The 14,003-nt window shown below is 38.4% G+C and overlaps 1 protein-coding gene across 2 annotated transcripts in view; it reads left to right on the plus strand.

Annotated features, from left to right (window-relative positions):
* Nucleotides 1–14,003, plus strand: part of PIEZO2 (piezo type mechanosensitive ion channel component 2) — a 291,317-nt gene that overhangs the window by 165,406 nt on the left and 111,908 nt on the right. For both annotated transcript variants that reach the window (XM_085220764.1, XM_085220763.1), the window contains exons 6-7: nt 1,977–2,187; nt 4,646–4,859. In XM_085220764.1, the coding sequence (XP_085076890.1) occupies nt 1,977–2,187; nt 4,646–4,859 (425 nt within the window). The remainder of the gene's footprint in view (nt 1–1,976; nt 2,188–4,645; nt 4,860–14,003) is intronic.

Genomic DNA, 14,003 nt, shown 5'->3' on the forward strand with positions numbered 1-14,003 from the left:
ACATTTTAATGCCTGCTGTCTTAAAGAAATTGAAAACAATAGCTGAGGAAACAACACTCTCCTTCACAAAGGTCCGCATGCATGTGTATATTAGGAGTGCCATATCATATTTTCTAAACTCTCTTTAGTTTGAGGTGCAAATATTGTTGAAGGTCTCACTGTTCATTGGTCATATTAAACTGAAGGAACAGAATGCCAGAGCCAGTTCAGGTAGAGTAAGACTGAGCTCAGAGGGCTAGATGAGGAGCAGGTTCATCTGGTAAATATAGCCCAAGCAGAAGTGATCATTACTTTTGCCCTTTGTATGGCTTTCTCACTAAAACAGCTTTGCTAAAAGTAAATGTATCATTCAAACTACCGTCAGCACTGTTTCTGAATATGTAGCTCATGTTACAATAGGAGTTCAGATATGAGCTGAAACAATGAACAGATATAAAACTTATTTGTGCTGAATGGCCCAAAATGAGACAACTGCCAGTTTGCACTGCCATCTCCTCTGCATCAGGATCTAATAATTTGCATGTGGAGAGCTCTGGGACAATAACAAAGGGATTAAGATGTTACCTTATTCCATTTATAATGGATATAGTTAGTGAAATAGCTGGATATGTCCAAGAGAAAGGTACATTTCCTCTGTCAGCCCTATTGTATTTAATACATATTTCATCATCTGTAAAACAGATACTCTTGAGAATGAGCGAGCTTTTTCTGGGCAATCACAACATTGTTAATGCTCCAAAGCAGGAGGAGAAAGTTGGCACCGAGTTTAGAGGTGAAACAAGGGAGCCCATGAGAATTTTTTTTCCCTTTGAGAATCTATATAACAAAATGGTACTGGAGAATTTGGATGAGTTAAGCAGGCCATTCCTGCTGCAATCTTATCTGTCAGTGTGGATTTTTTGCTGCCAGAAGTCACTAACAAATATAAAATTGACATTCTAATGAAAAATATCAATAGTCTCTCTTTCTCACTTTTACACAGAGATACTGCTTGGCCAGAACATTAGCTAATGTAAATCCAGATTAGTGCCAAAGAAGCTACGCTGTGTTACACAGAGTGAAGATCTGGCTCTAAACTACTACATTTTAATATGTATATGTATGCCCTTTCATGTCTGTGGATGACTAAATTTTCCATAAATGGTTTCTCTGGGTGGGCCTCCTGCTTATCCTGGTGATTCTCATAGTGGGTCGATGATTTATTCTGCATCACTCAAGAGCTCTGTGTGTCTTCTGGTCTCCAAGATACGATGGAGGCTTGATGGTGAAGGCCACTGCCAAACCCTAACAGACTGTTTGAGTATGAAGGACCTTCTCCCATTTCCTTCCTTTCCTTTTTGCATTGTGCAGTTCTAAGCCCCTGGTTGCAGATTATTTAAGCTTTTGCTACTTCTCTCTCATTGATGTTTTCTCCTGTTCTTTCATAGTCTGCCAACCTCCTCATTTCTGATTCTTTCCCTGAGTCTCTGCTGGGTATAGTTTTTCTCTCAGCCTGCCCTTCCTCATGAACTATCTGTCCATTTATCTTAGCCCTTGTTGCTCTGCCTCAGATCACTGAGGAAAGATTGAAAAGTGGAGTTAGCTGAGGATCTTCAATCAGGAAGGTATTTTTGGTTATTAGAGCTTATACTCAAAGCTCTTAAGCCAAAGAGAAATTTGAGATTATGTATCACAAGATGGAAAGAATGCTCTGCCAACCAAATAAAATTTTGTATAGAATTTGTGGCTTACTGTATGTATGTTAGAAGAACTGAAGTCTTTCTCAGCAACAACTCTTAATGTTCTTTCCTCTTGAGAGCCATCAGTGCACAATTCTAGCTTTAGTACTACTTTCGTAACTCTTGTTCCTTGGAGAACTTCCTAGTTGAAGATTATAAGAAGGCTTCATTGTTAAATATTATATCTGTGTTTCAAAATTTCAAAATCTCTTTCTCACTCTCTTTTGCATTTTCTCTTTTTTAATCCTCCTCCTTCAGGCTGTAAGAGAAAAGTTAGAGCCAGATGATGCTTTGATGTATGAAGAAGACCTGGATGATGAAGACTGTGGTGAAGCAGAATTTGAGGAAACAATGAAATTAAAACTGCTGCGTAGAGTTGCCTTCCTAGCATCCAAACTGAGAGAGTTTATTGGCAACATGATAATCACCACTGGAAAAGTTGTTGTTACAATTTTACTTGGTTCAGCAGGTTGGTGCTTTTGAAAAATTTCCTCCAGAGCCCATTGCATTATGCATTTAAGAAATGAGTTTTCAGCACTTCAGCGCCTGCGGGAATAACAATGGAAATTTTGAAGGGAAAAGAAACTGCTGCTGATTTTATTTAAATTAACTTTTTGGCAAGCATTGGAATATACTGAATTGCTTAATTTTTTAGTACTACTGTGCTGTCCTATCATTCTGTATATGACTTTTACAGTTTTTATTGTAGCCAAATGGTGATACAATACAAATAATACAAGTGACTGACATAAATTTATAGATTTGGTACTGTCTATTCCAAGTATAAAAATGAACTGAGTTCACATTGCCTCTAAAAATAAATAAATAAATAAATATACACATACATATATATAGAAAAGATTAATAGGACAACCATGCAGTGTACAACAAAAGCGATAAACAGACTTCACAGTGGCTTTTGATGTGAATTTTATGCTGGCTGATAAAAGTAGTTTTTTTTTAATATATCTAACATTTTATGTGGCATCTGATTTAGTAATACATAATCAGCTACTGAGGGAATGGAAGTACAAAAAAATTACTGAAGATTGTAACACGTGAATTTAAAATTAGTTCCTGCAGTTCTAAATTAGTATTTATCAGCCTATTCAGATGTTTGAGTGGAGTCCTCACATATGAAATATAAGTATATACCTAACATAGATGTGTACAAGAATATAAAGAATAGAAAGTATAAGAGAAAGTTTGGTATTGGTATTGGATGACACGGAAAAGCGGGTTGTGACACTTGATAAGGTAGGCTTTTTCAGTAAGGTAATCTCATCCAGCAGTCTTACATGTAAACAAAATCAAAGTAAAAAAAGAAAAAGGAAAAGAAAAATAGGCAATGTGGATCAGCATGGAGACTGATATCAGGGAAGAGAGTGCTATGAAATAAAAGTGATCAATAGATACAGGCAGATGATTTCAGCCTCTTTCTCAATTTGCATGAATATAAAACAAACAAACAAAAAAATGACCTTTGGAGGATGAAACTGAAGAATGGCAGTGGTAGGAGACATTTTTTTCAGTGGCGCTGGGCAGCTTGTCTGTGTAATTCCAAAACACAGTGAGGACTGGGAGGTGTTCAGAAGAGAGTTAAAAAAAAAAAAAAAAAAAAGAGGGCCTGAGGTCTTGGAAGCCTGTATTCCAGAGATATTCCAGGAGAGACCTCACGTTTAATTAGTTAAATACTTCCTTAGTCACTGTGCCAGGAAAAAAAAAAAAAGATGAATGATGATTTGATTGCAATCTGAAAGTACTGACAAAGTTACAAAGGACCTACATTTTTGTAGCAGACATCTCATCCAACAGAACTTATAATGTGATCCAATAGCTAAGTGGTAAATTTGGGCAATTTGAGACCAGAAATAAATTTTGAATTTTTCTCTGCCTGAGTAATTGGCCATATAAACAACTTATTCATGGATATAGCATATTCTCCTTCTCCTAAAGAGATTAAATAAAGACAAAGTATCTCTTTGAAGGAAGAAAATAAGTAATCAGAGGCTCAAGGCAGAAATTACTGGGTGAAGTTTTATATCCTTCATTATGAAGGCAGTCAGAATAAATGATCCCTGTGGTCCTGCCATGCTTTTAAATCTGTAAACCAATGGAGAAACCAGCACTGGAGTAGAGACAAGCATTCTATGATGGAAAATGATGTGATAATGAAACTCAGGCAACGTTTCCATACCTGAGGGTCCTTATGGTACATATATGTTGCCTAACATCACGTGGATATGGCCACTCCAGCTTTTGAGAATCTCTGCCATTAAAATCCAGAGAGAAGCCCCTTGTCTTCTGAGCCCCTCTCTGTCCCATTATGCCTTGCAAGAACTCCGTTCTGTGAAAGGTGCAGATGTATATGCATCAATATATGCATCATGCTGGGTTTTTTTCATTTTTACTGACTCAAAATATCTCAAGTTTTACATGACAAGGCTTTTCACTATTCATCCATTGTGTCATTTTAGCATCTTGTACTTAAAATTCATTTTGAAATTTAATATGGTAGTGCATCTATTGGCTAGTCTTGCAGCTGCATTTCTGGTTTTCTCCATGCTTTGTGAAATATCTTTACATATGTAAGAGAAGATTTCCGAAGAGTGGTTGCGTCCCAAGTGCTAAGGTACAGAATAAGTACAGAATTGAGCAAAAAAACACCAAGATCCTTTTCCTCTACTCTCCCAACAAATAGAATCATAGAATCATAGAATTGCTCAGGTTGGAAAAGATCTGAAAGATCATCAAGTCCAACCACAACCTAACCATACTACCCTAAATAGCAGACTTAAGAGCTAACTGTAATAGTTAGCATAAAGATAGTTAGATTATGTTATTTAATACATTTGTCAGACATTAGATGTAACCAAATGGTGTTTTTTCCCACGTTTTTCCAATCCTCCTCGTTTTTCTTTTTGCAGGTATGATGGTACCATCCTTGACCTCAGCTGTATATTTCTTTGTATTTTTGGGCCTGTGCACATGGTGGTCCTGTTGCCAAGCATTTGATCCGCTGATATTCAGCTGTCTGTGTGTATTAATGGCTATATTCAGTGCAGGGCACTTGATTGGACTTTATCTGTACCAGCTGCAGTTCTTCCAGGAGGTTATTCCACCAAAAGACTTCTATGCCAGGTAAGAGAAATTCCTTTCTTGTGTAATTGTGGCCATCTGATGCAATGCTCTGTTATCATGTGCTGAAGCAGATGGCCTTTGCTTTGACAGATTCAATGCATAATTTTGGAAAAAGTCTTGTTTGCTCTTTGAAGAGTGAAAGCACAATGAGCTGAATGGTTTTGGATAGTAGGGCAGTGACAGCCCTGTCTGGGAAATTGGGTAGAGAGAGCTGGGGCTTCTTAGTAGGGGAAGATGAGTTTTGTTTTTATCAGAGCGATCCTCAGATATGAGTGAGAAGGATTTGGCTAATATAGGAGATGAAGGAAGCCAGCGGCAGCACTGATGCAAAGGAGTTGTATGCATGCACCTTTTTCTTTGAGGGAAAGAAATATTCTGAGGTCTAATGAAGTAGTGTTTTAAGTGAGGCAAAATGCACAAGTAATCTGCCATCCTTGTGTGCAGAGACTCAAGGCAGTTGTGGTACATCATCTGCTGTGCATAATGCTAGGCTGGGAATATAAAATTTTTCTGTGGTCACACAGAACGTGCCAATCTTATGTTCATATCAACAGCCACATCATTTTTACGTCAAAAACAGTATTTCTAGTTACTGCTGCAGTAAATACTAGCTGTGCTGACCCTTTAATGTTTTGATATGTTTTTATACTGCTTTCTAAAAGAAGATGAAGTAACACGTATTTTATGCCTATTTTTTCTTCTGCACTGTGGTTGCAAACTGTTTTCAGGGTATGTTTTCTAGTGCCATTGTGTGTCATTTAGTGCCATTCCTTACCTTAAACTTGTTGTAGAACTTTTTTTTTTTCTTCTAGTAAGTTCATTGTTCCTTGTAAGTTGAATGGGAAAGGACATCAGATGTACTGTGAATCTATTAATTTATGGTATCTCAAAGCACTTCATTAAAAGCAGTAAAAAAAAATGGCTACTTGGCCACAGTAGTTGGTACTTTAATACTTATTTTGACATGTTGTTTGGTACAGATTAATAGTTGTGTGTTCTGTGATGTTGGAACTGCTGATTTGAGGAAGCTGATTTTGGAGAGCATAGGATTACCAGGAAAATCAGAAAAAGGCTTACTTCGTTTAGGTTCTCTTGTGCCACCTAGAGGTCAATGTGGGAAAATGAATGATTTCTAGTTCTGACTTGCTGAAATGCTCACAACTTCCTTAAAACTTTTGTATTGCTTTCTCCGTGTATTCATAAAAGAAACAAAGCATTTCAAATATTTAGGTATAAGGACATCATCTCACGATGTTACAAACAGCAAAAAAAAAAAATCTCATGGAAAGGAAGTATGTTTCGCAACATTTGTTAGAATACAAGAAGCGCTCTTCAGACACATCAGTTCTAAATGTCTCTTTCTTCATTTTAATATATTTATTACTAACTTTTATCAACTTGAATTTTCAATTTATTTACTTTCCAGCTTAGTTCCTGTGTTAATTTCTTTTTTGTTAATAGTGTAATTCTACAATTTATGATTAAATTTCATTTAGTGCACAGATACCACTTCAGCTTTGTCACTCATTTTTGAAATTAAAAATATGATTGCAAGCAATTATCTTTATCTTGGTGAAGAAAAACAAAGCAACTTCAGAGTTTAGATTAAAAGAATCCTGTTGTTGGGCTTTGGAACTTCTGTTCTTGATAGGCTTTGTTTAAGCAAGAATTGTGTAATCTGTTTGCAGACTTTCTGTTGAAATTGTACTCTTCTGAACTCTGTTTTTTTACATATGGTGTGAAGAACTATCTTCTAAATTACATAGGAAATCGTATCTGAAGATACAAAACACTGATAGCATTTTTAACAGAAGGTGCAGTAATTATTTTCTTCTTTCCTCAGTCACAATTCTTCTGTGAATTTTCTTTAATCCACTTTTAGGGAGAACTGTTTGATGAACATTGAGGCAGGTATTCAGATTGCTTGAATGTGAAAATTTGAGGATAAGGAAAAGTTGCTTTTAATGACCAGAGTAGGACTGGCATATAAGCAGCAGCTAGAGCAGAAGGAAATGAGAGTAACATGTACTGGTATGGTACAGAAAAAATATTTTAGAGTTTCTTATCCCAGAAAAAAAATGAAGCCTTGCTATTTTATGTGCCGTCTTGATTTGAAACAGAGCTAAATATGCAGAGATCCCATTAATACTAGCAGATGTCTTGAATGGGTAAATTATATGTTGGGAAAATAATTTGATTATCAGTATTTTTGTCTAATGTTCTCACCCAGAATATTTTATTTAATGTCTTTTTGCAAAAGGATAAGTAAAGACTGTTCTCATATTTACTGACTTGTATGAACTCTCCTTATTTAGCTGCAGAAAACTCAGTGTATTCAGAAATGTAAAAGAGGTACATGTATTTGCATTTGGTAACTTTAGAGCCATTAGAGATGGAACTTAAACCATGAACAAAGTAGGAAAACATAAAGAAGAAGGGCTATTATTTTTCTGGAAAGTTTTTGCTCGACCCTCAGGTTAGGCTCTCCTAAGATGCAAGGTACATGAATATTTCTCCTCTCCGCAGAGCGTAACACTAACATTGGTATTTCTCAAGTTCACAAGAAATCTGCAAGTTGTTTGAGGTTCACATAAAGATGTGTTGTCTCTAAATAATCACTCAGCTTGCCACTTCATTGACTGATTTCAGACTAGATAAAGTTAGACAGTTCCAGACAAGCTGGAAAATTCTCAAGTTAATATTTGTCAGCTTACGTTCGAATTGTGCTTGAGCAGCTCCCTCCTTTTAAGAACACTTCAACTCAAAACTCAGTAACTGTGATTGTTAGAAGTGATTGAATAGTGTTGCCAGAGGAAATTAATTTTGTTGAAAGGAATGGTCTGAAATAAACCCAGGGAAATATATTCTCTCTGGTCTGATTTGGTGAACTTATGTGTTCTACCCTGGAACCTTAAGAGATTCTGCAAGCAAAATACCATAACCACCACTCAGCAATAGGATACTATGATAACACAGCACTTTGTATTTGTTGTATTGCTGTTACCAAACATGGAGACACTGATCTTCTACACAGTTTCAAATCTACTGTTGTGGCTTTTTGGTTCTGCAGTGGGCATATAAAAATGGCATGGACACACATTTAAATGCCATGCAGCGTGTTCTGGGATGTGCACATTGGAAAATATGTAGGGCACTGAAAAACTGAAAGTGTAGCTTATGTGTCAGGTACACCAGTGAAGAGCTTGCATGAAGCTTCCTCTAGTCTTTGCAGCTTTTCTTCTGCAGATCAGCCCATGGTGGAGATGTGAGGAGCAATTGTTCAAAGCAGTGCTCTGACTGCCCAGGAAAGTGGTCACCTAAGTGGAACAGAGGGACTGGTCTTAATAAGGCAAATCTGCCCTTCAGATAGGAGTTATCTAGTTGCACTGGTTAAATACTACCTCATCTCTGAAAAATAAAACAAGCACACTCCTTTCACACCTTCATTTAAATTAGTTACCTCCTGTATTGACTTGCTGCTGTATTGATCACAGAATTGTTTATTTATAGAGATGGGAAAACAATCGTGAGAAGTACTCATTTAAAACAAAATTCTCAAAATATCATACTTCAGCCATGAAATTCTTTTCACCTGATTTAATAAAAACAAGTCAATTAGCTAAAATGACTTTAGAAAATATGTACACAGTGTCACAGCCTAAAAAATACACAATAATATGTATCAATTTTCAGATTGCTGCCTCCTTTCTTCCTGTTGCAGCTTGTCTTGGCAAAAGATTGTAATTAGGGCAATGATAAAGTCTTGCCAACATGAAGAAATGGGATCAGTGCAGTGGTATGAAGTTTATTTTGAGTTGGTAAAGTTATTCCCATCCAAAACTTTGCTTATATACTTATTTGTTTAAAAAACCCACAATCAGATTTAAACTAAAACCTACATGCTGTCTTAGAGATTCACATCTTGCATTGGTCTTACATGTAGGTCTTACATTGCTTTTAGTTTTCAGGCAAGTAATGTTCAAAATAGTTTAAACAAAAAAGGCTTAATCTATAGGAAAAAATCATTATGAATTGAAGCAAACCTGGGAGTCCAGGCAGTGCAAACCTGTTGACAGAGGTACATCATTTCACAGCTTCTGTAAGTGAATCTGGAATTACCAGCTGTTTGCTTCATTGCAATCTGAGTGGGGAAGGCAAATCTCAGGCTGTCTTAAACTGGAAATTTTCTTCTGAAAGGTGCCTATAAATCTCTTCAAGGACAGGATTTTTAAATAGGTCGTACAGTGATTGGTAACAAACTTGTTATTTGATGGGAGAGGAGTGTTCCTACAGATGTGGATTCAGAATATCCAGGTTTTCTTTAGATTCATCTGAGATAAGTCCAGTCCAAAATTTCCACCTGAACCTACAAAAAGCTAATATCTGCATTCGGAATCTGTAACCCAAAGGCCCTGGGTATTCAGAGTATAGGGTCTAAGCACAGTCTTAGAACATTCCTGGAGCTGTCAGATAGGGCTCAGATACCCAGCTGTAATCGTCTTTCTGAAATTAAAGGATAGGAGTGCCAATAAAATCTCAGCGGGATAGAAGATATTGCCAAAATAGCATGATAATGCTGGTCGATTCCCTTGTTGGCAGTGTCTGTATCACTGCAGGGTAAGGCAACTGATCTCTTGCTGCATTTGCAACACAGTTGGAACTGAGAGCTGGGCAACAGCATTTCCCCTGAGTTGCTCCCAGTACCAGCCCTTTCTGGAGACCATCTTTGTCATCTGCCTTGAGGGTGACTCGCCTGGGAGTGGCAGAGTTTTTGTATCCCCATCTGAATTTCTGTGATTTTTGGAGTTGCTCTCTGACTGGTCTTGAGGCAGTGTTTGGTAAGATAGAGTGTTTAAAGTTCATTTGTGTGTCCTATATTGAGCTGCCCTTTGACTGGAACGGCTTTTGTGCCTTCTGCCTGATTTCTTAGCCACTTACCACCATGGCACTACAACACTTGCTGTCAGGACAGAGACCTCTGGATACATGCCATGCAAAGATACTGCTATGCCCTTGCTCTGTTTCCATTTTCCTCTGTCAGTGAAAGCAGTTTGTTCTTTCAGAACATGCTCTGAACCATGCCATACTGGCCTCTACTTTTGTCACTATGGCTGGTTTGGCTTCGAGAGCCAGGATTTCCCTCTTACACAGTTTAGGTGATTGATTCACTGTTGTATTACTCTTTTGCAGCTGAACTTCATATTAGCTGTATAGTACATCATAGATTAGGAGACTATTAATACTACTTAGATAGAAGACTTTAGTTTATGTCCTTTCTTACTGCTTTGTCTTCAGCTTCCTTATCTTTATTTTTTAATTTATTTTACAAAGGAAGTGAATGATTCCGTTAGCAGCTTAGAAATGCAAGTTGAGGCTCCTGTTGACAAAAGGCAGCAACCGTCCTTGCTACTATTCTAATCGCTTTCTAAACTAGGAGATAAATAGCCCACTGTAAATGCTGTTCCGAATTGCATGATTCTTTATATTCTGAGTTCTGCACTGTTAACCATCCTGTTAGCAGTATCTGGAATAACCAAATGCAACTGGAGAAGCACTGGCGGAGTTCCCAGTCAGTTGTAGCAGGAAAGACTTGAAGATGTTGCAAACCTGCTCACTCCTGTGAGATTTCCAGCTTTGTGTCTATTATGTGGGCATTCAGAGGTTCATCCAAAATGAATCCATCTCTTTCAGTGCTCATTTGGAGGGATTCCTTGGGAATTTACTTATCAGCTGGCATGCAATAAATATCTACTCTCCAATCACTTTACAGCAGAGTTTGAGTATTGATTTAAAATGGATAGCTTAGGTTTTGGTGGAAGTCCAGTAGTGACAATGGGGAAGTGACTGTAGACTTAACAGTTATATTAGTGAGAATTTGTAGCCCTTGCTGGTTTTCATTTGGTTATTAATAGCCATCTCTTTTCACTGCATACTGCCATTCCTTAAAATCAGCAAAGTCCTGTTTGTGCCAGAATTTACAGGATGTTTGAAATTCTCTGGAAAAAAGCAATAGCTGAACTAGTAGGTAGACTGCAGAAATTTATCTGTCAGTCAGTACAGTGGCTTTCCATCTGCATAGCCACTGGTATACTCCTTAACTCTCACTTCCCACCAAGCGCAAAAGCCAATCTCAGTAAAAGCAGGCATGACTTTGATCATGTTATTCATGCATGTCCAACTTTTTCGCTTGCCTGGGCCACACTGAGTGAAGAGGAGTTGTTTTGGGCTGTATATATGTAGGTCACTCTGAAAGTAATACCTCATTAATTTCCATGGAAACTACAGCAGATCCAATGAGCAGTACCTCTGCTTGATGGAATAAATTCTCAGCTACAAAGCACTATTTTTCAGTATAGTTACCACCATTAGCTGTGCATTTTCACCAGTGATGAACTGGAGCCTGCATGCCACACTCGTCAAAACCTGCACCAACAGAGGTGACCCACTGTCATTTTGTCATTTTTGCCAATAACCAGTGGGATATGTGACTTGGTTTTGTGAAACTAACTCATCAGTCTGATTTTATGGCATTGACTGCAATTCTTAGCAAGTTCTCAAGGTGCTCATCAGATATTTTCAATGAAATTTTACTCTTCTTGTGCTTCATCTTTAACAATAGTTAAACGTATTTTCTGCCAAAAGCAATGACATGAATAAGGTATGATTGTGAAGCGGACTTTTCTCTTTTCGACAATCTTGAAACTTGTTCTCAAATTCATTTATCCAAACAGAAAGCAAGAAAAATAGTATTTTTCACTATTCTCAGAACCGTGTTTAGCCAATTTATCAAAATGCTTAAATTTTTTTGCCAGAACTTGAGTTGGCACTGCACTGCACCCTCCACATGCCCTAGTTTCAGCTCAGGTAATGTTAATAGTGATGGTTGTTGCTGAGCGACAACTGTGTGCCCGGGGCCAGGCCAGGCCACTCAGTGGGACAAAGCTACCACCATGATGGCATAGGGCTGGGGTTGGCCACATTGTGAGCTGTGCTGGGCTGTATGTAGCCTGCGCATTGTACGTGCCTGATGTTGCTGGAGTTGTACTACTGGTGACTGATGGCTCGATCTTTCCCTTCACTACCAAAGGAATGCAAATAAGAGACAAGCTAACACCTTTTAAAGACAACAAGGGATGTAAACTAAGAGATGTGCTCTAAAAACAACAGCCTTCAGCACACAGGAGAGACTGGTTTTCTTTTATCGCAGGTGGTTCTCATTAGTGGGGAGAGGGGAGTCTTGGCATTCCCAACAGCGCTTACACTATCTGGAAACTGAGCTTACACTTGAACATAAAACCACTCACCATTGCATGACATAATGCTGGCAAATTGCCACCTTCTTGCTGTCTTCTGCCCTCAAATAGCTGTGTATTAATGTAAGAGTAGAAGTTGTCCATTTCTTGGTATTTGTTGGGATGTTGAGGTGCAAGGGATGGGGAAAAGTGTCAAAGATTTTACTAGTGCCACTGGGCCATGATAAACTTGCCTGTTGGCTCTTATTTGAATGAAGTAGGTGTGCAGTAATTCATAACAGAGCCCTCCCACTTTTACATCCAGTCCCATGACTTGCACCCAACACAGCTTGGCACTGAAAGAAGCTCTGCTCATTGTCAGCAAGAGCCAGATCATCTTCTATACGCAGTGCATCGACTCATAATTTCCACACTGACATTTGAATACAGGCTCCTTGCCTGCCACAGGCTGCCCTGTGAGAACATCCAGGTGATGCCTTTGAAGAATTGAGCTTTTAATTGTCTTTTTTTTTTTTTTTTTGGAACAACACCGATCTGCCTACTATGATCACTAAACAAGTGCCTAAAAAGAACAGAAAAAAAACAGAGAGATCCAAACTCCCTTCCTGTGGGATTCAGATTGTTACTGCTTTATGGCATTAGGAGGTATGGCTTATATAGATTGCTTACTTCTTTTGGCATAACAAGCCTTCCCTTACTATTGTTTGTCAGCATTTATTTTCATACCCTGGCATGCCCCGGAATTTTGATGATAAATATTTAGCACTTATGTATCTCTTTGTGTTTTCAACTCAACAAATAAACATTAGCAAGTGAATCACCTCACATTTCTCAGAGGTAGTACTAAAAAAAGTCCTGACCTCAGCTAAGTACACACAGGGGAGTAAGCATCTATCTACACAAGGAGCGACCCACAGCAGTTCCTTTGTGAGGATGCTTTTCATGTTCATTTAGCTGAATGTGGTAACTAACAGATAAAAACTCAACCAATGAGGTACAGTCTACAACCGATTTAAAAATGGCTGTTATACTGTTTGGGCTGTAAAATTAGTCAATTAGGCATTTCCCCACGCTATATTGTTTGCTATCACTCTTGCTTTCCTTTCAGTCTGTTTCACTGCCAACTGAGTAATTGGAAAATCTCTATCTTTTTCATGCATCACAAGCGTGAAGACTGTCTATATGACTGAAAAGTATCATCCTTCCATTTCAGAGGTGAAAAAGTTAGATGAATTGCATAACCCCTACATGTAGTCAGAGTTTGGAATAAAACTCAGAGCTGCTGGTTGCAGCCTCTGTCCGTAGATTCTTAGATTGCAGACCAAATTACCCCAAAGTTAAAATGAGTGTGGAGCTACACTTTAGAACATTTTCTGTTCTTCTGCATATGTTATTTTTAGAGCTGACAGTAAATCTCTTCATCTAGCAGAGAGATGCATGGTTATGTGGTTGCTTGATGAGCACGTTCTGATCAGGTAGCACTGCCCTGCTAATTGCCAGTAGCTCACTAGGGCCACTTGAGCATGGTCTGCTTTGTCTGATTTCAGCTAAAGCTTGCATGCAATGGAAAAGTTGCATAAATCCATCCTTCTCCCAGCATCCAGATTTAGGACAAGAAGGCTGTTGGTGGGCTGCCTTCCCTGACTGAGTTCTGGGGTCAGGCTGTCCTCTCTGCTCTGCATGTGTGAGACTTTCTGGGGTAAGACTGTTGGCTCCTGTCCCTTCAGCAGCTCTGCCAACTCGCTTTGAAAAACCAATAACCTTAGTTACTAATTGGCATGGACAGATCTTGTTAAGCCATGCCTCCTGCTGTGTGCTGAGGTGTCCAAGCTTATCCTTTGGCAACGGGAAGCATTTGTGGCCAGAGATGCTTGTGAGCATGCCTTCCATT

This window comes from Meleagris gallopavo, chromosome 3, assembly GCF_905368555.1.
Source record: "Meleagris gallopavo chromosome 3, MGAL_WU_HG_1.1, whole genome shotgun sequence".
In the NCBI taxonomy this organism is placed as follows: domain Eukaryota; kingdom Metazoa; phylum Chordata; class Aves; order Galliformes; family Phasianidae; genus Meleagris; species Meleagris gallopavo.